Genomic DNA, 27,899 nt, shown 5'->3' on the forward strand with positions numbered 1-27,899 from the left:
AGAAGGGTAGACCCGATTTCCAAATTTCGTTTCATAAAGGACTTTCGGTACCTTACTTCGGAAACTTCTGTTATCACCTTAATCTGGCAAGACAGAAATTTTAAAATGCGGGAAAATGCCTATCCAGTTTGATTGACAGCGAAACTGGTAGCCATAGCAACAGCACCCCCCCCCCACTGCCTGACGCTGTGAGAAGCGGGAGCGGCCGCAACCAATCGGAGAAGCCGAGGCCTTAAAGCATCGGCAGCTTTCCGTAGGCGAAACAAAGATGTCGGAGGGGAGACAGTGTCAAGCGACGGTGTGAAGAATGAAAGGGGAGGCGGGCGGCGGTAGCGGGAGCGGCAGGAGAAGGCCAGAGCCGCTCCCAAACCCACCTGTCACACCCGAGAATGCGGGCATAAGAAACGCCCGGCGCACTCCCCGGGCCGGGGGCAACAGGCTGAGCCGAAGCTGCAGGCCTGCAGCTAGGCCCGGGACGGCTGAAGGTGAAAGCACGCTGTCATTTGGAACCTTCTCCACCTTTCCCAGACTAACCACCTCCTTACCACTAACCAGCGAGACTACTGCAGCCACTTGCTCTTCTGTCATCTCTCTGCCGGTGGAGGAAGATGGTTCACACCCTCCCATCAACTGCATTTCCTCTGCTGCCCTGGTTCCTAACTTGCACCAAACCCCCTGCACCCTCACTGCTGGACTTCCTACTCCCAAACTGGTTCAATAGATTTCTTGCCTTGGTTGTTCAATCCCAACACGGTCTGACCCTCCCTATCCCAGGACCCTCTTCTAACCCCTCAGGTATCTCAAATGCCTTCAGTTCTCATCTTTTGATCTAACATTGCCAGCTGTCGCTCCAGCTACTGAAGCTGTAAAGTCTTACATTATGCTCGTTTGTCATTCCATAAAACCTACTTTTAATCAAGCTGATTTAATAATTAGTTATGAAGATTCTTGGATTGGTAAAATGTGGAATAGAATTATAATCAGTCTGGGTGAAGTTAGTAGAAGCATGTTTCAACAATCTTTGATATCAGTTGTATCTATGCTTCTGAATAGTAGAAATGACATAGTGTAAGCAATTAATAAGGATATTTATTTATGAATTGTGTAATAAGAATCTTAGAATCCTACATTAAAAGAGTCAGCTTGGCTCAACTTGGAAAGTTGACCAGTGGGTATCCATTCCTATTAATCCCTTTTTGTGGTACTTGATAGTACTACATTGCCTACTATGGCTAGGTGATTCAAGTGCTCATCTGGCCACTTAAATACTGTCAGAAATCGAGATTCGGGCGGTACTTGTCACTGCCTGGGTGAAGAAAGTCTCCTTCATATTCGCTGTAAATCTCTTTTCCCCATACCCAATCTGTGCCTTGTTATGGAGAAGATTTATCTTTATGCCTTTCAACATTTTACCTTCCTGATTTTGTATTCAACATGCCAACTAATCAGGGTCTGATACAACGGGGGTCGGCAACCTTTTTGCTCTGTGGGCCAGATTGCGTATTAATGAGCGGACAATGGGCCAGATAAATGCCATAAAAACTTGAAATATGGGAATTATCCATTTTGGTACATCTAGTTATGTTTTGCCTCAAATTAATGAATAATACATGCTAGAAAATCTTTTGTGCTTAAGGTTGCGTACCCCTGTGATACAACTTCCTAAATGTATTATCTACCTGTGATGCCACTTTCAAAGATCTAAGGACTTGTAGTCCAAATTACTTCTGTTTCTCAATGATCTATAAGGCCCTCCCACTTTTGGCCTAACCTTATTAATGCTCCCAAAATTGTATCACTTCACATTTGTCTGGATTAAACTCATTTTTCAACCCATTTCATCAACACATCAGTATCACTCTGCAGTCAAAGACTAGCTTCCAAACTATCAACAACGCTGCCAATCTTTATGTCATCTGTAAGCTTGCTGCCCACAACCAAGATATTCATGTACAGTGCCTATAAAAAGTTTTCTTTTTTTTTTGTTTTACAACATTGAATCACAGTGGATTAAATTTGGCATTTTTGACACTGATCAACAGAAAAAGACTCTTTCATGTCAAAGTGAAAACATCTCTACAAAATGATCTAAATTAATTACAAATATAAAACAAAATAATTGATTGCATAAGTATTCACCTCCTTCAAGTCAGTATTTAGTAGATACACCTTTGGCACCAATTGCAGCCTTTAGTCTGTGTGGATAGGTCTCTACCAGCATTGGACATCCAGACACTGCAAATTTTCCCCGTTTTTATAAAACTGCTCAAGTTCTGTCAGGTTGCATGGGGATTGTGAGTGAACAGTCCTCTCCAAGTCTGTCCACAAATACTCAATTGGATTGAGGTCTGGACTCTTGACTTGGCCACTCCAGGATATTAGCTTTGTTGTTTTTAAGCCATTACAGTGTAGCTTTGGCTTTATGCTTGGGGTCATTTTCTTGCTGGAAAACAAATCTCCCAAGTCGCAGTTCTCTCGCAGACTGCGTCAGGTTTTCCTCCAGGATTTCTGTGTATTTTGCTGCATTCATTATACCCTCTACCTTCCAGGGCATGCTGCAGTGAAGCATCCCCACAGCATGATGCAGCCATCACCATGCTTCATGGTAGGGATGGTATGTTTTTGATTATGTGCATAGCATTTAGTTTTATGGCCGAAAGGCTCAATTTTGGCTTCAACAGACCATAGAACCTTCTTCAGAGTCTCCCACATGCTTCTGGCAAGCTCTAGCTGAGATTTCATGTGAGTTTTTTTCCACTGTCCCAGTTGTATGCACAGTCTCTCCCACCTCAGCCACTGAAGCTTGTAACTCCTCCAGAGTTGTCATGGGTTTCTTAGTGTCCTTCCTCACTGGTCCCTTCTTGCATGGTCATTCAGTTTTTGAGGATGGCCTGCTCTAGCCAGTTTTACTGCTGTGCCATATTCTTTCCATTACTTGATGACGACTTAACTGTACTCCAAGAGATATTCAGTGACATGGAAATGTTTTTGTATCCATCTCCTGACTTGTGGTTTTCAATAATTTTTTCACAGAGGTGCTTGGAATGTTCTTTTATCTTCATGGTGTAGTTTTTTTCCAGGATACTGACTTACCAGCATTTGGACTTTCCAGATTCAGGTGTATTTTTACTATAGTCATTTGAAACATCTTGACTGCTTATAGGTCTACAAAAACAAATCTCCATTTAACCAATTATGTGACTTCTCAAACCTATTGGCTAGGCACCAGTGATGATTTGGTGCATCATATTAAAGGAGGGTGGGTAAATGCTTATGCAATCAATTACTTTGTGTTTTATATTTGTAATTAATTTAGATCACTTTGTAGAGATCTGTTTCACTTTGATACAAAAGAGTCTATTTCAGTGTCAAAAAAGCCAAATTAAATCCACTGTGATTCAATGTAGTAAAACAAAAAAAAATGAAAACTTCCAAGAGGGTGAATTCTTTTTATAGGCACTGTATATTACAAACAGCAAGGAACCCAGTATCGATTCTTATGGGACACAAGGCACGGACACTCAATTGCAAAAACAACTTCTATTATCAGACTTTGTCTCCTTTTGCCAATCCAATAATGGACCATGGAAGCTTGTCAAGGGCCTTACTAAATTCCACAACAAATCACATCTACTGCCCTACTTCCAATACACCTCGTTACCTCTACAAAGAGTTCATTCAAATTGGTCAGACAGTATCTGCCCTTGACAAAGCCATGTTGGATAGTTCCTGCTATTCCAAATGATTATTAATCCTTTCCCTCAGCATCTTTTCCTGTATCCTGTACCACTGCTGTTGGGCTCACGGGTCTACAGTTACCCATCTTTTCCCTGCTGCCTTTCTTTAAGAGTGAAATATATTTGCTCTCCTTCAACGTTCAGGTGCCTCAAAAATTTGAAAATGTCAGCCAGAATCCTAGCAGTCTCTTCCCTTTCTTTCCTGTAACAGACTGGGGTAAATCCCATCCAGTTTAGGGATTTATCTACCTATAAATCCACTAAGGCGTCAAGTGTGTTCTCTTTATTTACCAATAAGTAGTTGTAAGATCTTGAATGTATGTTTACACTGGGCAAATCAAATTAGTAAAATTATATAGAAAAAGATTCCTAGAGAGTATATGAAATGGATTTCTAATTCAGTATGTTGAACTAGGTCATTTAAGAAGCGGGCTATTTTAGATCTTGCACAGTGCATTAAGAAAGTGTTAATTCATTATTTTATTGTAAAGACACCCTTAGCAAACAAATGTGCAATAGAGTACCCTGCTAACAAGGACAGGCGAACTTATAAAATCAGTTAAGGAAATGGCAAAGAAATTGATAAATTCTCTGTCTCTATTGACAGAAGGCGGCTCAGGAATATCTTCCAACGATCCTGGAAAGCTTGTATCTGAGGGATAAGAGAAAATTGTATTGGTAAATAAATATTAATATAGAAGTTAATGAGCTTTATAAATATTAAATACCTGATTATCCTTATTTCAGTATTTGGAAACTGTTTGCTATGAAGATAGTGAGTGTTCTGGTTACCACTGGCTGGGAACTGACATGGACCTGATGGGTTAAATCAAGAGGGAGTGCAGCTAAGGTTCCCCAGTGGCAGATCTGTAAGACTGAGTAAGGCAGGACGCTTATTCTGTAGGATTTTGACTCATGGAAAGCAACTTCATTGAAAGATACAATATTGTGAGAGGGAAGTAAAGCTGGGTAAATTGATATTGTTTTCTCTAGCTGAGGAGTCTGAAACTAGGTACAACAACCTCAAAGTAAGAGATTAAACATATTTCATTTACAGTTGAAATGAGGAGAAATGCTTTTACTTTTGGTGTGGTGACTTTAGAATTCACTTTCCCAGAGGACCTTGATCACCATTTGTATTCAAAACTGAGATCAACAGATTTCTAGAGGGTGCAGGACAGAACAGGAAATTGGTGTTGAGATAGAAGCACAGCTGTGATTTTATTGAACTGTGGACCAGAGTCAATGGGCAAAATGGCCTATTATTTCACGAGTGGCTCAGTATCAAATTTTGTTTGATAATTACCTCAGTAAAGTACTTTGAGAATTTTCCCAACATTTAATTTGATTTGTTAATGCTCTGGAGGAAAAAGATAAGTATATGATTGAGCAAGGGTTAAGAAAGTAATTTGAAGCCTTTAATAGATCCAACCTGGATAAAGAAGTGATATAAACACAGAAAGTTAAGGAAATAATCCTAATTAAAGGAAAGAAAAAACATGTCTTTCACAATCTAAGGCCATACCAAAATGTTTTGCAGAGAGTTAGGATCTTTTAGATGTATGGTCATAAAGCAAATAAGTGTGAGTGCTGGTTTAGGCAGTCAGGCCTTGCAATTAACTTTCAGTAATGTTCATGTAGTCTGTTACATCGGTGTTGACTGATGAATAAACGTGGATTAGTTGGTTGCCTTTAATTCCTCTATTCTACCAAATATTTGTATATAGTATTTTTATCTGTACTTGAGGGAGTTGCGTAGCCTTGGTTGTTGCACAAACTAGGCCCTCATGTCACAAGGTCATCTGTTGCAGTCGCCCAGGGGAGGAGATGCTGAAGGCAATGTGGCAGAGAGCAGGGATGCAGCGGACACAATTCTGGGTTGGATGCTGGCTCTTCTTGTCGTTGCTTCCCTGCAGTGTTCATAGGTGGAAGACAAGCTGGATTGAATTCCTCTTCAGCTGCGCTCACGTATGATCAGGACTGCTGCATCCTTGTTCTTGCAGAAACTTGGCTCCAGGACAACATCCCATGCACTATCAAACTACAGGTCCTGACTCAGGGACTTTGGTTATAGTATTTTTTTGGACTATGCATTTTCATTTCTATCATAATTCTGTGTGCTATATGTGCCTTGTGCTGCCTGTGACTTTACGTATTGTGTTTTGCACAGGAGGAATGCTGTTTTGTTTGGCTGTATTCATGTGTATAGTTGAATGACAATTGAACTTGATCTTTAAAATAGGATTTGTAAAGAATTATTTAGAATTTAAAGCATAGGAATGTTCAGATGATAGGGCCATCTCCTCTTTCTCCCTAATCACTTCTCCTGCACCATGCTAGTATTAGACTCTGGACCATTTCAACAGGAACTGTAATTCCTGTCCGTAAGAGGGACTGTCCGCTTGCTAAATTCTTCCCAGCACTACATCAGTTTTGTATCCCAGACCATATACTTGAACTGTAATGGACACAGCAAGTGAGAGAGGGACTATGTGCAGGATAGACCTCTCCCTTGCAATGGCCAATAGGTATGGGTGAGGAGTAGTAACATAATAATCCTTGCCTGGTTAGTACTGGGGCAGTATTTGGCAATAGCATCATAATTCTATGACTATATAGCATTGGAAAACGGTCCTTCAACCCAACTTGTTCAAGCAGTACTTGGAGCTATGATGTGTTGGCCATTACAGAGACTTGGATGGCTCAGGGACAGGAATGGTTACTTCAAGTGCCGGGTTTTAGATGATTCAGAAAAGACAGGGAGGGAGGCAAATGAGGTGGGGGTCTGGCACTGTTGATCAGAGATAGTGTCACGGCTGCAGAAAAGGTGGACATCATGGAGGGATTGTCTACGGAATCTCTGTGGGTGGAGGTGAGGAACAGGAAGGGGTCAGTAACTTTACTGGGTGTTCTTTATAGGCTGCCCAATAGTAACAGGGATATCGAGGAGCAGATTGGGAAACAGATCCTGGGAAGGTGTAATAATAACAGAGTTGTCGTGATTGGAGATTTTAATTTCCCAAATATCGATTAGCGTCTCCCTGGAGCAAGGGGTGTAGATGGGGTAGAGTTTAGGAAGGTTTCTTGACACAATATGTAGATAAGCCTACAAGAGGAGAGACTGTACTTGATTTGGTATTGGGAAATGAACCTGGTCTGGTGTCAGATCTCACAGTGGGAGAGCATTTTGGAGATAGTGATCATAATTCTATCTCCTTTACAATAGCATTGGAGAGAGGTAGGAACAGACAAGTTAGGAAAGCGTTTAATTGGAGTAAGGGGAATTATTAGGCAGGAAATTGGAAGCTAAAATTGGGAACAAATGTTCTCAGGGAAAAGTACGGAAGAAATGTGGCAAATGTTCAGGGGATATTTGTGTGGAGTTCTGCCTAGGTACGTTCCAATGAGACAGGGAAGTTATGGTAACCGTGGTGTACAAAGGCTGTAATAAATCTAGTCAAGAAGAAAAGAAAAGCTTACAAAAGGTTCAGGGAGTTAGGTAATTTTAAGGATCCAGAAGATTATAAGGCTAACAGGAAGGAGCAAAAAGGAAATTAGGAGAGCCAGAAGGGGCCATGAGAAGGCCTTGGCAGGCAGGATTAAGGAAAACCCCAAGGCATTCTAAAAGTATGTGAAGAGCAAGAGGATAAGACGTGAAAGAATAGGACCAATCAAGTGTGACAGTGGGAAAGTGTGTATGGAACAGGAGGAAAGAGCAGGGGTACTAATGAATAATTTACTTCAGTATTCACTATGGAAAAGGATCTTGGTGATTGTAGTGCTGACTTGTAGCAGACTGAAAAGCTTGAGCATGTAGATATTAAAAAGGAGGATGCACTGGAGCTTTTGGAAAGTATCAAGTTGGATAAGTCGCCGGGACCGGATGAGATGTACCCAGGCTACTGAGGGAGGCGAGGGAGGGGATTGCTGATCCTCTGGCAATGATCTTTGCATCATCAATGGGGACGAGAGAGGTTCTGGAGGATTGGAGGGTTGCGGATGTTGTCCCTTTATTCAAGAAAGGGAGTAGAGATAGCCCAGGAAATTATAGTGGTTAGTAAGTTGATGGAGAAAATACTGAGAGGCAGGATTTATGAACATTTGGAGAGGTATAATATGATTAGGAATAGTCAGCATGGCTTTGTCAAGGGTAGGTCGTGCCTTAGGAGCCTGATTTAATTTTTTGAGGATGTGACTAAACACGTTGATGAAGGAAGAGCAGTAGATGTAGTGTATATTAATTTCAGCAAGACATTTGATAGGGTACCCCATGCAAGACTTATTGAGAAAGTAAGGATGCATGGAATCCAAGGGGACATTGCTTTGTGGATCCAGAACTGGCTCGCCCACAGAAGGCAAAGAGTGGTTGTAGACGAGTCATATTCTGCATGGAGGTTGGTGACCAGTGGTGTGCCTCAAGGATCTGTTCTGGGACCCTTACTCTTCGTGATTTTTATAAATGACCTGGATGAGGAAGTGGAGGGATGTGTTAGTAAGTATGCTGATGACATAAAGGTTGGAAGTGTGGATAGCGTGGAGGGTTGTCAGAGGTTACAGCGGGACATTGATAGGATGCAAAACTGGGCTGAGAAGTCTAGATGGAGTTCAACCCAGGTAAGTGTGAAGTGGTTCATTTTGCTAGGTCAAATATGATGGCAGTATATAGTATGAATGGTAAGACTCTTGGCAGTGTGGAGGATCAGAGGGATCTTGGGGTCCAAGTCCATAGGACACTCAAAGCAGCTGTGCTGGTTGACGCTGTAGTTAAGAAGGCATACAGTGTGTTGGCCTTCATTAATTGTGAAATTGAATTTAGGAGCCGAGAGGTAATGTTGCAGCTATATAGGATCCTGGTCAGACCCCACTTGGAGTACTGTGCTTACTTCTGGTCGCCTCGCTACAGGAAGGATGTGGAAGCCATAGAAAAAGGGTGCAGAGGAGATTTACAAGGATGTTGCCTGGATTGGGGAGCATGCCTTCTGAAAACAGGTTGAGTGAACTCGGCCTTTTCTCCTTGGAGCGACGGAGGATGAGAGGTGACCTGATAGAGGTGTATAAGATGATGAGATGCATTGATCATGTGGATAGTCAGAGGCTTTTTCCCAGGGCTGTGGTGGTTGCCACAAGAGGACACAAGTTTAAGGTGCTGGGGAGTAGGTGCGGAGGAGATGTCAGGGGTAAGTTTTTTTACTCAGAGAGTGGTGAGTGCATAGAATCGGCTGCCAGCAACGGTGGTGGAGGCGGATACGATAGGGTCTTTAAGAGACTTTTAGATAGGTACATGGAGCTTGGAGGGCTATGGGGAAGCCTAGTAATTTCTAAGGTAGGGTCATGTTCGGCACAACTTTGTGGGCCAAGGGGCCTGTATTGTGTTGTAGGTTTTCTATGTTTCTAAGCAGACCAAGTTGTTTATGGTTGTTTGTTCCATTTGCATGTGTTTGTCCATCTAAAACTTTCCTGAACGTATACCAGCCTACCTTTTAATTGTTGTAATTGTATCCCCCTCTATAACTTCCTCTAACAGCTCATTCCATAAAGCTACCACTATTTTTATTTATATTTGTTTTATATCAGTTAGGAATTAACTAAATCCACCATATTAAGAAAGACTTGTAAAGAAAAGTATAGTACTTATTCATTTCAGATGCTACTTTGTTAATCTGTAGTTCAAAGTAATTCCCTTCGAGGGATTTGTTTTATATCTTATATTTGTGTGGCATTGTCTGAGTTGGATAGACATAACTTCCTAAAAATACTTATTTGTGATATTCAAATCCAGTAATATTTCATCTTCCAGAAGTATTGTCATATAAAACACCTAAGAGGATATTCAGAAAGCAGCAGTTCACTGCCAATCAAGAATCACCAGTCAATGATTCGGAGTTGCAACAGGATATTTATTGGGATCAGCATTCACCTACCACATTTAAATTGGGTAAAGTAGCAAGTTATCAATTGAATGATTTGGACTTAAGAAATGCTGCATTTCCTTTTCTCATTGTTGTTCCTTTTTATCAATGTTGTGCATTTGCTCAGGTTTTTTAAGATCTTTTTTTCTCATTGTCTAGCTTCCTACTCCTAACTGGCTCCAGTTTCAGCATTCGTATATTTTGGATCATTCATCATAACAAATCTGCCCAAATTGCTCATCATACCTTAATATCTGTCTTGTTAAATATCAAAAATCGTGCAATATAAATGTTAAAATTATTCTTATATTTTAAATATTAACATTAAGCTGGCTAGAATTTACGCCGGCTGGTGGCATAGTGGCATCAGCGCCAGACTTCGGAGCAAAGGCTCCCTTCAGCGCTTTCCAGCCGTGCTGGGTTGAGCACCGAGCTAGCAACTCGGCCTCGTAAAAAATTAGAAAGCCTGCTAAAAAAACGCCATCATGATGGCATTCCGATGACTCCACTCGGAGTTAAGGGCTCTCTTCTTCTTCTTCTGGCTAGAATTTATTGCATACGTTTTAAACTCTCTTTTTGTGGTTAGCTATTAACAAGCTTTACTGAAGAAAAGAGGATGTTAATGTGACATTCCATTTCAGGCTGGAAATGTTTGTTCTTTATTTGTACAATGTAAAACCATTGTCTTGCATTTTTTTGAAATGACTGACACCTCTGCTGAAATACTTGATAGCAGTACTGAGTTATTAAGCATTTGCCTTCATATAATAAAAGGAAAGGTACGTCGCATCCGGATTCTCCGGTTAGCAGATGATTTCCCTCCACACCTCTGACGTAGTGGGCAACCGCATACGAGGTAAGTTACAGCAGTGATTTGCCATTGCCTTCTGCGGGGTGAGTTTCCAAAGAGATCACCAGCTTGTAACCCAGCATGGATGGAAAGCGTGCAGGGGAGCCAGCTGGATTCGAACTCGGGACCTTTCGTCCCGAAGTCCGGCACTGATGCCACTACGCCGCCATATGTTGTGTAATATCAAGGCATTCAAATTAAAAATGAGGCCTGTTTCTAAAACTTCAGAAAACAGAAAAACCTACCATTAAATTGCTTGAAAGAAGTAACCAATAGTTATTTCCTTAAAAATGAATGGTGTCAATTTATATTGAAAATAAATATTTTTATAGAATGCTATTAAGTTAATTTAGCCTCTCACCTGTTGTCTTGCAGGTAATGGAAAGAAGTCATCCGGAACTTGTCCGCATGTGGTAGAAATATCTGATATAGTTAACCGTATTGCTCCTCAGGTAACAATGTAGGAACCCTTAGCTGTTTTCAAAGTGTGATTGAGTAAATATGAAATTAACACATCCACAATTTGCATGTGTTTTTTTTTATTTTTAGACTCAGTGAATAGAAATAAGCCATTCAGCCCTTCTATGTCGGCATCTTCTTCATAATGCCCTATGTCTGTCTACCAACATAATCTATTAAATTTTTGTTTCATATTTATGAAGTACTTCCATTCTCTGGTTAAAGAACTTTCTGTGGAATTCTTTGGAATGTTTATTGATGGCTATTATACTTACTGATTCCTAAATTTAGGTTCATGCAAGCTATTTTACCACATGTACTTTCTGAAGTCCTTTCATAATTTTGAATGTAGTTGTAAAGATATTGAATGATTAATGTCCAGTGGTTGCTGGTGATATTTAGTCATCCAGAGAATGAGCTGGAGAGAACGTTGTTGTATTTTTGACAAGTTAATTCATTAAAGTTAGATATTATCAACAACCTATTTTAAAATAGAAACCTTAATTGCTTGTTTTAAATTTGTCGTTTTACCAATGGATGCACAGGCTACTAATAATTATTAAATAAACTAATATGGCATTTGATTAAAAAGTTGTGCAGCTGAGAATGTGTACTTCATTATGTCTCAAAAAGCATTATTTTTTGTTTATGCATGTTTGTAAGTAAAAAGGTAAATAATTGAGAAAAAGAAGCATAAAGTCAGTATCATACAAATTCTCAAAATATAAAATATAATGCTGAGAATGCCCAGTATATTGAAGAGAAGCAGAATTAATATTTCATCACTTTTCATCAGAACTATAAAATGGTAATTATATACAAGATTTGAAAACCTTTTTTCATCTTTGATTTTCAGTTCCGTCCTGGAACATTCACTCATGTTTCTGCATCCACACACGCTGCCCAAAATAATTACTTGTAGCATTTGGGACCTTAAATTATTTTTTAAGGCATCTTTCCATTAGCAAGAGTGGCTCCTAAGTGGAATTCATATTTGAGTGCTTTAATTGCTTAACATTATTGTTTAAGTGAAATATCTTAATAATCAGTCTTCTGTTTGGCATAATCAGCAATCTTCCGAAGTACCTTTGAACATCTGGCTAGGAGAAGATGCAATCCAGTGCAGCCCTGCTGTCTCTTTTCGAGAAAGAATCAAAACAAATAATTCAAGGTATGTACAATTTTATAGTATTTGAAGATAACTTGAGACTTCTTGTAGAATTTTATTTTAAAGCAAATTCTGTTGATATTAACAGGCATTATTAATGAAATATCGAATTCTTACTTTTCTTGAGGGGATGGAATTGGAAAGTTGCCTCACAGCAAGCATTTACTACCTTAGAGGACTTCTGAGCCATTGCCTTAAACAATTGTATTCCTTCTGGTGAAGGTACTCCCAGAATACTGTTAGATAGAAAGTTTCAGGATTTTCAGATGGAGCAATAATGATGGACTGGGAATATATTTCAAAATGACAATGGTTTGCACTATGGACGGGAAACTGCAAATGGTGGTGTTGCCTTGAGCTTCATCTCAAGTTCTGGCAGTTCTTTCAGATCAGCCAGTTGTAGATGGTGCAGCCACTGCATCAGGATAGACAGAATAAATGTGCAGGGTGGTTGATTGGGTTGTTAATCAAGTGGGCTGTTTGTATTGGATGGAATTGAGTATTTAAAGATTTTTTAGAGATGTACTCATTTTGGCAAGTGGTAAGTATTCTGCTACACACTTGACGGTGTCTTGTAGATGCTGGAAAAGTTTCAAATTGGGCAAGTCAATTGCAGCAGCAACCCAGCCTCTGACCTGCACTTGTTGAAACAATATTTATGTTGCAACTCTGTCTATGGTGATCCCTCCCCACACAAAAGATGCTGATGAAAGTGGAGCCAGTGATGGTAATACTATTAAATGTCAAGGCTAGTCACTGCTTGGTACAGTGTTACTCACCACTTATTTATTGGTACCTTCTGATCAAGATGGCGAAGGGAACACCAATTCCTTGAGCAACGTCTACCAGATAGTCCATGAAACTGCTTATTCTACTTCTTGTATGCTTTTTTTTTCAAAATCTTAAATATGTTTCTGGAGCTGTTGGATCCTGTGATTTACAGTTTGGATATTGACTGAGTGATCTAGTGCTCTGCTGTCTCTGAGAAAATTCCAGGAAAGTAGTGCAGGCCTCAAGGCGAAGCTTACAGCACATGATCGACTCCATTTCACTGACTGAAGCATCCATTAATTGATTAAAGCGTTGAGGATTGAAACATCAAGTCGAATGCGGAAGGTGTACGAGTATTCAGCGCCAACTGCCTGCCTCCTGCTGTGCTGTGACAGATCTCAGCTGGATAAGGAGTCTGTAGGAGACGAGTATCGCTTGCTGCTGCCAGATAAAATGTCTGTGTGTGGCTGCCTATCACTTGCTGCTAGCGGATACGGTGACTGTGTGTGACGGCCTATCTGTCTTGCTGCTCTGCCTCTGCATTCGAGTAGTCTTCCTTTTTTGAGGCTGTTGGAGGATGTTACCGAAGTTCTGTAATTTATGGATTGGATAGACATTTCAATTTTATGTCTTTTATATTCTGTGTTATTTGCCCGTTCTTTCTAATTGTGATTTAATTTTGGCATGATTTTGCAAGTTTTTTTTGTGCAGGGGGAGGTTGGGTTTGATGTTCTTACAGTTGCACAATTTATTTTTTAGCATGGGGGGGTGCTCGTGTTGCTGTACTTTTCCATGACTTGTTTTTCGTGTGGGGGGTGTTGATGTTTTTCTTTGTTTTGTGGCTATCTGGAGAAGATGAATCTCAAAGTTGTATACTCATACATACTTTGATAATAAAATGAGCCTTTGAACCTAAATGTTGTCTCGGTCTTACTTTGTGCAGGCTTGGGCAACATCATTTGCCGAGGAGTTGCAAATAAGATTTTCTGCATTTTACTGGCATTAGTTTATTATTGTCACGTGTACCAAGATACAATGAAAAGCTTGTCTTGCACATTGTTCGTACAGATTAAATCATTACACAGTGCATTGAACTAGAATAAGGTAAAATCAAGAAACACAGGAAAAGATGTTAATATCCCTTGTGCCAATGAGTTGTGAGCACCTGTTCAAGACTGCCTTGATGTTGGGAGTGGTGCAGGGTTGACACGCAGTGGTTTTCAAGTGGCATCCTCCTTCCTCGATGTTTCATCGATTAGACCACTACATCTCTAGAAGGCTCATCCCAGAGTCACCCCTTGTTGTGTCCTTCCATTCTCTTGATGCTATCCAGGAGCCCTGGAGAGGTCTTTTCACTTGATCCAAAGCCATTGCTTCTTTCCTCCGCCTCTGAAGTGGCTCTGATGGTTTGCCATAGAGTCTGACCATGGATCCCTAGCTCCTTTAGCAATTTGATGGTGAATGTGTCTATAAATCCCCAAAACCCACTTCTACAGGACAAACAGGTTTTCCAGCCCTGTTGCTGAGCTTCAGCTGCTAGATCTGTACAGCATAGCTCCTTGTGCTCATATGCTTCAGCCGCTGAATCCTCCCGTGGGACTGTGAGTTCTATGATGTAGATAACCTGTAATGAATAGGACCAAAGAACCAACTCAGACCTAAAGCTGGTGGTAGCAATATCTGGTGGAAAGGTGAGTTGTTTATCGACATCCACTAGCATTTTTCAGCCACTGGCCGTGTTCATCTTTCATGATTTTGGCTTAGGAGGGAGATTAGTTGGTTTTTTCGTCCCTCCAGGATGAATGCTGCTGGTTTCAGAGCATTGGTCATTCTAGGTGACAAGGAGTTGGTTTCAAGGTAGTGCATCGGGCCCATGTGTCAAAGGATAAGCTAGCTCATATTTTCTCCAATATCAATCCTATTTGTGACAGATGTAATACTGAGCTGGCTACTTTAACTCATATGTATTGGTCTTGTATAAGGTTAGATAACTTTTAGAGAGATGTTTTTAAAATGCTATCAAAAAGTTTTGGATCTGAATCTACAACCTAATTTGCTTATGGCAATTTTTGGGATTATCCCATCGGAAGCAGGAAATACTCCTGTTTCCGCTCAACGTATGATAGACTTTTTGACCTTCCTGGCTAGGAGAGCCATTCTATTGAAGTGGAAGGATTCTAATCCACCTATGGTCTTTTATTGGCTCTCCTCCATTATGTTCTGTTTAAGTTTAGAGAAAATAAGAAGTCAGACATTTGATACATCCTTTAAATTTGAGCAAATATGGTGACCTTTTATCCAATATTTTCATTTAATTTGATTTATTACTCTTTTAATCTTTTTTTGAAGTTTTGGATTTGGTCAGAATGTCTTTCTTTTTTTTGGTCGTATCCTCAAAATGGACTGCCCAGTCCCTTTTTTTTTGTTTTTTTCTATAGTGTAATGTGTTTTTTTCCTTTTCATTTAAAACCCAATGTTTTTTCTTTTCTCTTCATGAACTGATAAGATGAGAATTGTTATTTTCATTTTTTATTATATATTTTATACTAGTTTAACAATATCTATGATTGTGACAATGTCTATCTTAATCTTGGTTTATATTGTTACTGATATATATATATTTAAAATAATTCTCCTCTTGATTGTATTCATGCACCTTTTAAATCAATAAAAAGATTAATAATGAAAAAGGAGTTGGTTGCTATCCTCGTGGTTGGTCTCGATTGCCGCTGCCAGACTCCTCAAGACCTAGTTTTGACACTTCATGTATCTGCCTTGTGTGAGGCTGGATTTGCAGCTTGCCAAGATATGCTGAGGGTTGCTGGAATCGGGCACAGGGTACAAGCTGGGTCCTCACTGAACCACTGGAGGATTTTTTGTGTGAGGGAAGCACTTCATCTCGCATGTCCTTCCAGCTGATACTACTCCTCTCAATGTTTACCCACTGCATCCATTGTTCCTGCTTAGCCAGGGAGACAGCCTTTGTCTGACTCTTCCTGTCACTGTATTTCCTCGGCAACCATCTTCCTTCGCTCCGGAATTGTGGCCTTGTGCCAGTTGGGTCCACTTGCTGCCAGACCAATGCCGCCCCTGCCCTGTTAGACTTGCCCCATAATGTCTCTATGCCTAAGGGCTGCTCTTGCTTGCTGCTGGGGTCCATTTCTGCTCAGTTACGAAGGTCTGTGCAGCGTTACTGATGGTCTTGGCATGAGAGTCTTTGAGTGCTATCTGTAGGCACACCTTGGAACATTTGAATTCCTCTGTAAGGCAGTGAAGGATAGTTTAAGGACCCTGTACTATGGAGACTAATACACCTTGGGGCACTGAGCCACTTGTTTATGAACGATGTGATGGTTTACTTGAGCTTCTTCACGATTGTTAGTGGGATCTCATAGACAGTGAGTGGCCACATCACCCAGGGTAGGAGTCCAAACTGTAAGCACCAGAGCTTCAGTTTTCCAGGCAGCATGTTCTTGTCGATGTTATCCAGGCTGTTGATGATGTGTTGCTTTAGTTGCTGCAGCTTCTCTTTGTCCGTGAGGCTGGTGTGTTACCATCTACCCAGGCTTTTGACAGGCTGTTCAGGCACTGTTAGAATTGGGTCATCACCTTTGAAGAACTTTGTCTTTCAGCATTCTCTTGACTATGGAGATACTTCATGACTTGCTGGGTTTGATTTTCATTCTAGCGTACTTCATGTTTTCCTATAACTTTCCAAGTAGTCGCTTGGTGCATGCTGCAGTAATGGTCAATGTTGTTATATCGTCCATTTACGCCCTAATTGGGGAAGACGAAGTCCAGCATTTGTTCTTTCATCACCTACCACTCATATTGAAGCTCTAATAATGACCTCCATGACCATTATGAAGGTGAGGAGGCCATAATGCCTAATTCCAGTCTCTGCCATGTTGTGGTAAAATCTGCAGTTGTAAAGCACAATTGCAGGTCTTGAAAGTACAACTTCACCAGCATTGTGAAGGACTCTGGTATCTGGAAGAAGTCCAATGTTTCCCAGAGGAGAGTATGGGGAATTGAGCCGCATGCATTGGCGAGGTCCAGGAAGATCACATAGAGATTTCCTTTGCCCTTCCTAGCTGCTTGGATCTGGTGCCATATCATGTTTATATGTTCCAACACCTGGAGAACCCTGAAATTCCTGCTTTCTGTACAGATATATCAATTTACTTGTTTCTCTCCAGGCAGGTGGCCAGCCTGTCTGCTATTACAGGGAAGAAGATTTTCCCCTCTGTGCTCAAAAGGCAGATAAGACAAAACTGACTGATGTTTTCTGCATCCTTTTCTTTTGGAATCAGGACAGTGCCAGTCCTTCGCCATGCTTTTGGGTATTATTCGCATTACCCTCATGACCCTCCAGAGAAACCACAAGACGTCCAATGCATTCTTGCAAAGTCTGTATGGTACTCCACTTGGCCCGGGAGCAGATGCCACCCTTGCCCATCAGAATGCCTTCTCCACTTCTCTCCATTTTAGAGGGTCAAAATCTAGGTGGTAGGTGGGGAGGGGAGGCTGAATTGGCAGGATGTCAGATGGAATGATCATATGTTCCTACCTTTTCAAGTTGGTGTGAATCTTTTCCAGGTGCTCTTCTAGTTCCTTTTTTTCCCAGGAACTTTTTACAAAGTTCCACTTTTTTTCTGGTGTGAAGAGACCTTTAACGAACTTAAAGGGGTCTTTGTAGAAATGTGTTCTTGTTTCTTCTTTCTTTCTGCGCAGCTTCCTTAGATTCTCAGATCTTCAACTTTGTCAGCCAGCTCTTAATATCCACTTGAAGTTGGTTGAGAACTTTCCTCTCACTATCTGGGGCTTTCTTCCACTGTTTCCTCTGCTATCTTATTTCTTGAACCAGTCGCTCAATCTCCTTTCTTCTGGATTTTATTGGTGGTGATGATGCCTTTCCGCTCTTTATTGCGCTGACTTCAATCCACTCTTCCCCGCAGCAATAGAAAATGACTCCCATTGCATACAACTTCTTTTCCGCTGTTTCTTTTAATTGCTCCAAAACTTTCATCAAGTTGATGATTTCCTACTCTTTTCAGCAGTTTTGGGCCACTTCATGAGTGGTCTATGCCCTTTGATCTTTCATCCTTTGGAGGTGTTGGTGGGTGGTAGGTTGATTTCTGTTCTAACCTCCTCAGTGACGGGGGTGCTGATGCTCTGCGAACTTTGGCTTGTGTCCGGTCGACTTCACTCAAGTTAGTTGATTGACTTCGCAAGAAGTACTCGTCAATGTGAGGTAAAATAATAACTAAGCAGAATGAAGTATAAAAGCTACTGAAGAAGTAAAGTGCAGGTAAACAATAAAGTGCAAGGTCATAACCAGGTAGATTATGAGACCCAAAGTCCATATTATCATACAAGAGCTCTGTTGAAGAATCTGATAACAGTGGGATAGAAGCTGCTCTTGAGCTTGGTGGTACATGATTTCAGGCTCTTGTATCTTCTGCTTGCTGGGAGAGAAGAGAGAATGCCCAGGATGAGTGGGAACTTTGACTATGCTAGCTGCTTTAGTGAGGCAGTGAGAAGTACAGGCAAAGGTCACGGAGGGGAGGTTGATTCCCACGACGTGCCTAACTTCAGACTCAGTTCTACAGTTTTTTGTTGTCATGTGCAGGGTAGTTACAATACCAAGCTGTTATGCATTTAGACAAAATACTTTCTATGGTGATTCAATAAAAATTGGCAAAGGTCGATGGAGACATGGCAAATTTCTTTAGTATCCTGAGGAATTAGAGGCATAGGTGAGCTTTATTGACCGAGCCATCAATGTGGTTGGACCAAGATAGACAATCGATCATGTTCTCATCTAGGAACTTGAAGCTGTCAACCTTCTCTACCTCAACCCCATTGATGTAGACAGGAGCATTTGCCCCCTTCTCCCCATTCCTGGTTAATGACCAGCTTTTTTGTTGACATTGAGGTCAAGATTGTTGTCATGATACCATGTTACTGAGCTACTCTAATTCCTTCCTGTACTCTGACTCATCATTATTTGAGAAGTGGCCCACTATGATGGTATCAGTGGTATCGTCTGCAAATATGTAGATGGAGTTAGAGCAGAATCTGGCCACAGTCACAAGTGTATAGGGACACATTAGAGAGTAAGGACGCAACCTTGTGAGCATCAGTGCCTAGAGTAATCATGGTGGAGAGTGTGCTGCCTGCCTTTACTGATTAATGTCTGCTGGTCAGGGAATCAACGATCCAGATGCTGAGGAAGGCATTGACTCCCAGGGTCCAGAATGGATAATATTATGTTTTACAGACGGAAGCTTTTATAGAAAGATGGATTATAATGGAAATATAACTTTTTAATCACAGGTTTAAAAAAAAGACAAGTCAATGTAATCCATTGAAAACAAAACTATCCATTGTTTCCTGTTGAGTATTATGTTCAAGATATAAACAGAATCTCTAACCAGGAAATGTAAAATTTACTGTTAAAATAGCTTTCATGGTTCATTTGCATTTGAGAGCTATTAAGAATTTGTGCCAAAACCTGTTGAAAATATTCGGGCTTGGCTTTCACATGTTTCAATGCATGTAACACTCAGAACTGATAACATTATAAATTAACGTCAAACCTTGCAGAGCACTTGAGTAATAGTCTGAAAAAGCCCATTCACAACACTGACCCAAAAATTCTTCATGTCATATAAATCATTGTGAACTTTTGGATTTCATTTCTTGCTGGGGCAGTTTGACCTTTATTTGTTTCAGTTTCCTGGGGACGCTTATAAAATAATGACATCATTGGGTGACTAATCAAGTTTAAAGAAACCCAGGAGATGCTTTGAATTTAAAACAAGGCTCTGAACCTGTTTGCAAGTTAACTGCTTTATGACTTGTAACATTTGGGTGCAGTTATTCAGGATGTTACCAAATTTAATTCTGCTTCAAGCAGTTTATTATTGTTTGAAACACATGACCATTTTGGAAACAAGAGAAAATTTGCAGATGCTGGAAATACGGACAACACACACAAAATGCAGGAAGGTTTGGAAGGGTCCTGCCAAAGGGTTTCGGCCCAAAACGTCGACTGCTTTTTCCTATAAATGCTGCCTGACTTGCTGAGTTCCTCCAGCATTTTGTGTGTGTCGACCATTTTGGAAAAGGATTTGTTTCTATCATTATGCTTTGTGTCAATTGTGACCTTCGTAAAATAATAATCATAATTGGAAAAAGTCAATTTCGTAATGGTTTTTCTTAAAAGGTACATTTTTCTCTTTGTAAACCTTCATTCAGTTCCTCAGATTTCAATGATTTGTGGATCTGTATTGATATAAGTTGAGGTATTTTCCCTAATAAACTGAGTAATTTGCATGCTGCTACTACCTTTGATTGCATTTCCATCTCCATATTAATTAAACTTTATTGAAGTTTCTTCCTTTTATGTTTGCATTATTATTTTTTGTGCAACTCTTACTCTTATGCCTTTAATTTCATTTGGTACATCAGATCCCCTTTAATGAAGAATATTAATGCAGGTAAACATTTTCAATTTGGTGGTCTCATGTGATTTTTTTTCCCCCAAGGTTAAAATTATTTTTCACCCATTTATTAATCTCTTGATGGTGCGACTTTTGTGCTGTTAACATTTTGGAAAAAGCTACAGACATTTTGCCTTGTGCTAAAGATATTGTATTAAACCAAGGAAAGAAAATGTGAGAAATTTTCAAATGCTTATTCATTTCAGATTTCAAAGAAGCACAGAGGAAGAATTAATGAAGTTGGCAAAAGAATTTGATCGGAATATGGTAGAACAAGATATCAGTTATGGTCAAGAAATTAGTGAACTTAACGAGATTCTGGATGATGGAAATTCAGAACAAACAATATGCACTAAGCAAGCAAACTGTGACATTTCAGCATTGGAAAAGGTGCCCGAGACTAAAATTACTGAGCAAGTTGAACATGATGGAAAAAGGACCCTTCCTTTACTAATGTTGCACAGTCAGAGTAGTAGTCAGAAGTCATTGGATCTAGAAGCTGAAGCTGCTGTCAATGCCTTGTTTGATGGGCCCACTCAGTATACCAACCTTCCCTTGAGTCAGGGCTTCTCAGGAGATGACGGTTCAAGTCCAAAATTAAATGACTGTCATTCTGCCGAAGCAGCTTCAACACCTGCAAAAGGCAACACTGATCATGACAGGAGCACGAATATAACAAGCATAGGAGAACAAGTGGTTTCATTTTCAACTGCTTTCAAACAAAAGACAATTCCCCATGTCTCCTCGCTAGTTGAACTGAATCCAGACAACTCTAAACATGACAAAAAGTTGGTTTATGAAGATTCCACTACTGATTTTAACTTACACCAACAAGAGACAATTGATGTTCAATCCAAAGGCAAAACAGCTGCAGTTTGTTCATTTGAATCCGCCCCTGATAATGGGTTTGATGACTGGACGAATGATGACTGGATGGAAGATGACTCACTTATATTGCAAATTTCACAAATCCCAGAACTGATTGATTCTCCCACTGAATGCACACACTTTGCAAACCAGTCCTTGGATACCGCTGGCCAAAAAGTTACAAAGGAGTTTAAGGATGCAAGCGAGCCTAAGGATAATTCTGACGTAGTACCATCTGTGTCATTTATGCAAAGTTCTATCAGCAAGTCCAACAACAAAGAGTTTGTAACCAAGACCTTACAGTTTGGAGAAAAGTCTGAAAGAGCAAAGCCAAGGTTTACGTTTACATTGCAAAACAAAGCAAACTATAAGATATCTGAGGAGCAATCTTTCAAAATAAGTCAGCCAGATAAAGACTTTAAACGTGCAATTAATACAGTAAAGAAAAAAGAGCAAAAGAATTCTGATTTTTCAACACCTCAACATGATTCCAACCTGTCCAATGTACCCATAAGGGAATTGACTTCTTTGACTTGTGCAAGATCTTTTAAACAGGAGAATGGATATGATGGCAGTACACAGAAAAAAACAGAGCATTCCCTTGTTTTACAAAAGCTTGCTTCTACTGAGAATTCTGAATTGAACTTGGTTAGTATGCTGACATCTGAAAGACCCTGTGGTGCTGGCACAGAGAAGGGATCTGATATAGAGATGCAGAGTACTTTTTCTGAGTTTGTGCTTGATGATTGGAATGATGCAGAGTTCTACAGTGAAATTCAAAATGCATTTTCTGAATCTGACGTTTTATGGGAAACTGGTGATGATGATGATGATTTGAACAGGATGTGCGATGACGTAGAAAAGCTGATTGAAAACCAGAATTCTCAAGTGACTTTACACACTGGAATGATAGAATTGAAGGTAGCCAATGGCAACCAGAGTTTAACAAGCAAAAATATGCATCAAAATCAGTGTACCAATCAGCTTAATGGGCAGCAAAAGCATTTAAATCAAAATCAACCATCAAAACAAAATGTCTTACCTTCATTGAGGGCTCAACCTAGGCCAACAGATTTGATCTGCACAGTCTGTACTATAACTACGTCCTCTACACAAAGCCATCATTTGAATTCTGTAAGCAATTTCCAGAGTAAATCTTTATCAAATATATCCAAAATGTGTGCTCTGAATGTTAACAGAATAGCTCCTGGGTCTGGTTCAAGAAACACTGTTGATGCTTCAAATCTTCCAGGTTCTGCAGACTTTGGCACTGGGCAGAAAATTTACACATCCACTGTGACCACAGGTCATCCAGTCCCCAAATCATGTGGTATAGCTGGCCTTACCAGAACTCCAAGGTTCACCTTCAGTAAAATTACAAATTCTTCTGTGATTGGTGTTCAAGGGAACACAAGTAGTCACGCAACACAGTATGCTTTTGGCAACAGGGATCGTGTAAAAAGCTCCATGGAAAGATGTGTTCAGTCAAGCGAAATTACTGCAACTATACAATATCCAACAGCATCTCTAAAGAGACATTTCTCAGACTCTACTTTAGAGCTCAAAGGTGATCAGATTATTTAGTTTTCACCATTTAACGTTCACTTGTAATCAGTTGTAATTATTACACTTTTGTGGCATATCTATTCATGCTAGTCTTTTTTTCAGGAAATAGTGTTCTCAAATGCTCATTCAACAAGGAGCATTCCTTTATTTACAACAGACACAGGGAGCCTTCCCAATGAATTGTGATCAGGGAATGGGTTTATCTATACTTGAATTCATAATGTGAACTCCAAGCCGCTGAGACTTGTTCTCAGAGCAGTACCGATTGAGCTGAATGATCCCCCAGGTAGATTAAGTTGCCTTGATCATATTGTCAGTATTTTAAACATTCCTTCCAGTTTAGTTCCCAATATAATAATTAATATCTTGGTTCCTTAGGCTGTACAGATGTTATGTTGATTTTGTGACTGCAGAAATAAGGATTTTTATTCTTCCAAACTTACACTATTCTCTCCTTCCCATTCAAGCCCCACCATTAGATACAAAGTAACACACACAAAATGCTGGAGGAACTCAGCAGGCCAGGCAGCATCAATGGAAAAAAGTACAGTCGATGTTTCGGGCCTGTGAGTCTTGCCGAAGTATCTCGGCCTGAAACGTTGACTGTACTTTTTTTCCATTGATGCTGCCTGGCCAGCTGAGTTCCTCCAGCATTTTTTGTGTGTTGCTTGGACTTCCAACATCTGCATATTTCTCTTGTTTGTGATTAGATGCAAAGTTATGCTTTTTATATTGGCATTCTTAACATAAACAAGAAAAGTAATTACTAAAAATGGGCTTAATTCTAAAAGGGGAAATGAACATGGTTTGTTTGGAGAGAGATTTAGAGGATACATTGATGGAGAAGGCAAATCCGAAAGAGATTTCAGAGAATAAGTTGAGTATAGAACACAGAGGGGGGTATACAATAAAGTTAAAAAGAAAAAGTTAAAGCAGGGGAGGATAAGGGGCCAATATCATTTGTGAGAACGTAACCATCCACCCTCCATGATTGTTACATATCATTCTATTCGGACTTGGCTGAGTTTTGGCATAATTACATATTCCCATTATGCCCCTAATACTCTTGGTTACAACAGATCTGTGTCCAATTTAAAATAAGGAAATGAGCTCAGCCAAAGGAAGTAATGGTGCTGGATAAAGTGGATACAGTTATGTATAGAATACAGCATGAAACGAGCCCCTCATCCAACTAAATCCATGCTGACCATGAATCACCCATTTACACTTGTTCCATTATTCCAATGTTTTTTATTCTCACCACTTGCTCAGTAATTCTCCCCAGTTTCTACCACACACTGGGGACAACTTGGAACAGCCAGCTAACCTACCAACTCACACATTCAAGTTCCACATGGACAAAATCTGATGGTCAGGACTGAACACAGGCATTATGAAGCAGTAGGTCTGCAAGCTGTGCCACTATCACCTAGCTTTTTGTGGAAATGGCAGACAGGTTTATGATAGTTAAGTAGTTGTGGGCTACAGTATACAGGTTTAGATTGCAGGAAGGCACAATTATGCAGGTGAAGCTAACTTCAAGGATTCTGTATAATGGTAATAACCAACCGCAGCAACTTAACCTATCTTGAACGAGTAAATCTGCAAATGCTGGAAATCAGAGCAACACACACAAAATGCTGGTGGAAGTCAGCAGATCAGGTAGCATCTATGTGAAAAAGAGTAAACAGTTGATGTTTCCAGCCAAGACCCTTCATCGATCTTGAAATGTGTTTTCTGCTAAATAATCATATCTTGTGATCCACATTAACTGACCATTTTTCAAAATAAAAACACAAGGGATTTAGATGCTGGAATCTGGAGCAATAAACAGTATGCTAGAGGAACTCAGCATGCCAGGTAGCATCTTTGACTGGTCTCAATGAAGAGCCTTGGTTGGAAACGTCAACTGTCCATTTCCCTTCAAAGATGCTGCCTGCATGACCTGCTGAGTTCCTCCAGCATCTTGTTTGTTGGACTATATTCCAAAGTTTGGATTAGTTAAAATTTAAGTAAAACTAAATGCTGCATAGATTGCACATCTAAACTGTTATTTGTCTCAAAGACTGGTGCTTTTTATGTTTTCATTTGTGCAGTTGGTGAAATGGTGGAGAAGCCAGTGGCAAAATGTTCTCAGCAAGAGATTGAAAAAAAGAAGCAAGCAGCATTAGCTCGAAGGAAGATGAAAATGCAAGCCAGCTGCACTCATCCATCAACTGTGTGACTTCATGAATCCAAAAAATGACTTTATTATAAGAAAGTAATGAAGAAATCAGCACTTGAATAAAGGAGTGTACTTTTTCTTTTCTGTGGTAAAAACAGATGTTCGGGTTCTGCATCTTGTTCCTCCTCTAATGTAGCCCAATAAGTTAATGGAGCACATTGCTGAGCAACAGAACTAAAGGTTATGGAAGATTCTTTTATTAAAGAGGAATTTGAAGTATTATCTCACAATGTATTTCTAATATCATGACTTAAAGTCTGCTTTTCCCACAGCCGCCTTTTCTATTTTTGTTTATCTTTCAACTGATTTGACTCTGTTCCTGCCCTCTAAGCCCAATGTTTCAGTTTATGGGTACAATTTCAGCAACAGTATTGAGTAGGAGGGAAAAAAAATCAGGATTTTTTTCCTTTAAATCAAGGACATAGATGTTAATTAAATTTTCCCTGCTGCTACCTATTTGAGAAAAGTTCACTTAGCAAAGACTGGGAATTTAAGCGGTGGTCTGCGTGGGTGAGTCTTAACCAGATGTTTCACTGAGAATCCTATTTGAAAGGTTTCCAGAAACAGCTTACTGGTTATGCATGAAATACTAATCAAAATTTGAACTGAGTTCCTCAGTGACACCAGCAACCTATATCAGACTTCTCAGATTAAACTGCACAATTATGAGCTGCACTATGTATTTAAATAGTTTGCCTGAGTTTAATTTATGTATTTTGCTTTGCAAATGAGGTGCTTCCAAGAAGTTCCGTTCTTGCTGTAGATGTTCCATCTTAAAGAGAGTCTGCTAATGTATATGTTTTACTTTCTTATTGTTGTTAAGTAAGTTGTTTTTAGTTGGTTTAAAAATGTTTTGGTTTAAAGTTCCTGTACACCATTTGACTTTTCTTCTAAACATATTAACTGCTGCCCCAGATAGCTGCCCAAAATCATGGAAATCAGAGTTTTTTTTTTCATTTTACACCATAGAGTTTTATGTTCATTTGTCACCACTTTGGTGTTGCTTAAAACATAAGCACTTTCCATTTTTCTTTAGTATGATGAAAGGTCTGTTCCAAAACTCAGACCCAGACAAATGTTTCATTTGGGTTCATGTTGTCATGTGAATAAAGCTGTTGTGACATTTTTAATATGTTCATAGATGACTGCAATAATGTTCCATAACTTTTACTGCATAAATGTTTTATCATAAACATTCTCTGTTATCTCTTATAATCTACCTCAAAACATGGACATTTAATTAAACTATTCTTGACCCTGTCCAATGGTTTATTTAATGTAATAATTCGGTGAAATATTTGTGATACTTTGTCAATTATTAAATATATGCCTTTTAGTTAAATTTGATACTTTTTTGTTTTGTATGCACTACATTGTTAATGTTTGTGGTCTAAGACTTAAAGAGCAGTCTGAGAGCAATTGTAATGTTCCAATTCTGCAGCATTATTCTTTGCAGTAGGTTTCTGCTGACCTCTAATGCTTTGGCAAGTGTACATATGTAAGTGTTTATGTATACCTGGTGCTTTTTAACCAAGAGTCTAGACATCTAATAAAGAAAAATTTCAAGGAGTCATTTAGTATTAGAAAATGGCAAACTAATGTACCTTGCATTTTGCTTATATGCAGTTCCATTTACTATTCTTAAGGGAATAATCTAGTTAACTTTCTGTATTTGGCTGAGTGCTTGATAAAATTGTAGCAATCAACTATGTTGCAAAACTGAAGATTTTCTGTTAAGATTGTGGTGTATTTTCATATACTGCTGTTGTCTAGGACCATACTAAATTTATTTGAAATTTAAGATACATGGAACTAGTCTTACGTGAATCGCTTCTGAAAATATTGCAGTATCTGTGAATTTGGCAACCTTGCTAATAGGCAGAGTCGATCTCATCTTCCTGCTTGGATCTTAATCTTAATGATTCACATTTATAATGAACAATTTACATTATTGACCAGCATATGACTGCTAGTAAGATTGGGTGGTTGCAATTTATCATGGAATCATGCAGCATAGAAATGGGCACTTACGGCCCAATGTCCATTTCACAGTGAACACTATCTCTGCTAATTCCATTTCACTGCATTGGACCCTTATCTCTCTATGCCCTTCCTGTCTAGGTACTTGTCCAAATCCCTTGTAGCCACTGTAATTCTGTCTGCTTTTATCACCTTTGGTAGCTTATTCCAGATAACCAACACCCTTTGAGTGGAATTATTAACCCTACAGATCTCCTTCAAATTCTTCTTTTCTCATCTTAAACTGATGCCCCTAGTTTGTGACTCCCCAGCATTGGGAAAAACATGGACTATTCATATACAGTATGCATCTCATAATTTTATGAACCTGAACATAGAAATAATGGTACAGGCCCTTTGGCCCATGAAGTTGTGTTGACCTTTGAACCTACTCTAAGATTAATCTAACTCCTCCATTTTTCTATCATCTATTTGCCTATCTCAGTTCCTTAAATGTCCCTAATGTTTCTGTCTCTACCACCATCACTCTGTTTTAAAAAAAAACTACCTCTAACATCCCCTATATTTTTTAACAATCACCTTAAAATTATGCCGCTCATATTAGCCATTTGATCCCTTATAATCCTGTACTCCTCTCGCAAGTCACCTCTCATCTTCCTTTGCTCCAAAGAGAAAAGCCTGAGCTTGCTCAACCTTTCCTCATATGACATGCTTTCTAATCCAGGCAGCATCTTGGTAAATATCCTCCTCACTCTCCCTAAAGTTTCCACATCCTTCCGATAATGAGTTGACCAGAACTGAACTCAGTATTCAAACTGTGGTCTAACCATGGTTTTATTGAGCTGCAAAGTTACTTTGCA

At 39.6% G+C, this 27,899-nt stretch overlaps 1 protein-coding gene across 3 annotated transcripts; it reads left to right on the forward strand.

The window, feature by feature from the left end:
- The first annotated feature begins 201 nt into the window (after positions 1–201).
- Positions 202–27,195, forward strand: LOC134350633 (ewing's tumor-associated antigen 1 homolog). Of its 3 annotated transcripts, none has more exons than XM_063056115.1 (6): positions 202–485; positions 9,535–9,672; positions 10,872–10,948; positions 12,026–12,126; positions 20,609–22,836; positions 24,932–27,193. In XM_063056115.1, exons 1-6 carry the CDS (start codon positions 308–310, stop codon positions 25,057–25,059), a joined length of 2,850 nt encoding a protein of 949 aa, XP_062912185.1. In that variant the 5' UTR covers positions 202–307; the 3' UTR covers positions 25,060–27,193. The 3 variants fall into 3 exon arrangements, with proteins under 3 accessions (XP_062912185.1, XP_062912184.1, XP_062912186.1); XM_063056114.1 differs by lacking the exon at positions 202–485 and adding an exon at positions 521–795 and having other exon boundaries at positions 24,932–27,195; XM_063056116.1 differs by lacking the exon at positions 202–485 and adding an exon at positions 5,130–5,784 and having other exon boundaries at positions 24,932–27,194.
- Positions 27,196–27,899: the final 704 nt, after the last annotated feature.

Source organism: Mobula hypostoma, chromosome 8 (assembly GCF_963921235.1).
Source record: "Mobula hypostoma chromosome 8, sMobHyp1.1, whole genome shotgun sequence".
Lineage (NCBI taxonomy): Eukaryota > Metazoa > Chordata > Chondrichthyes > Myliobatiformes > Myliobatidae > Mobula > Mobula hypostoma.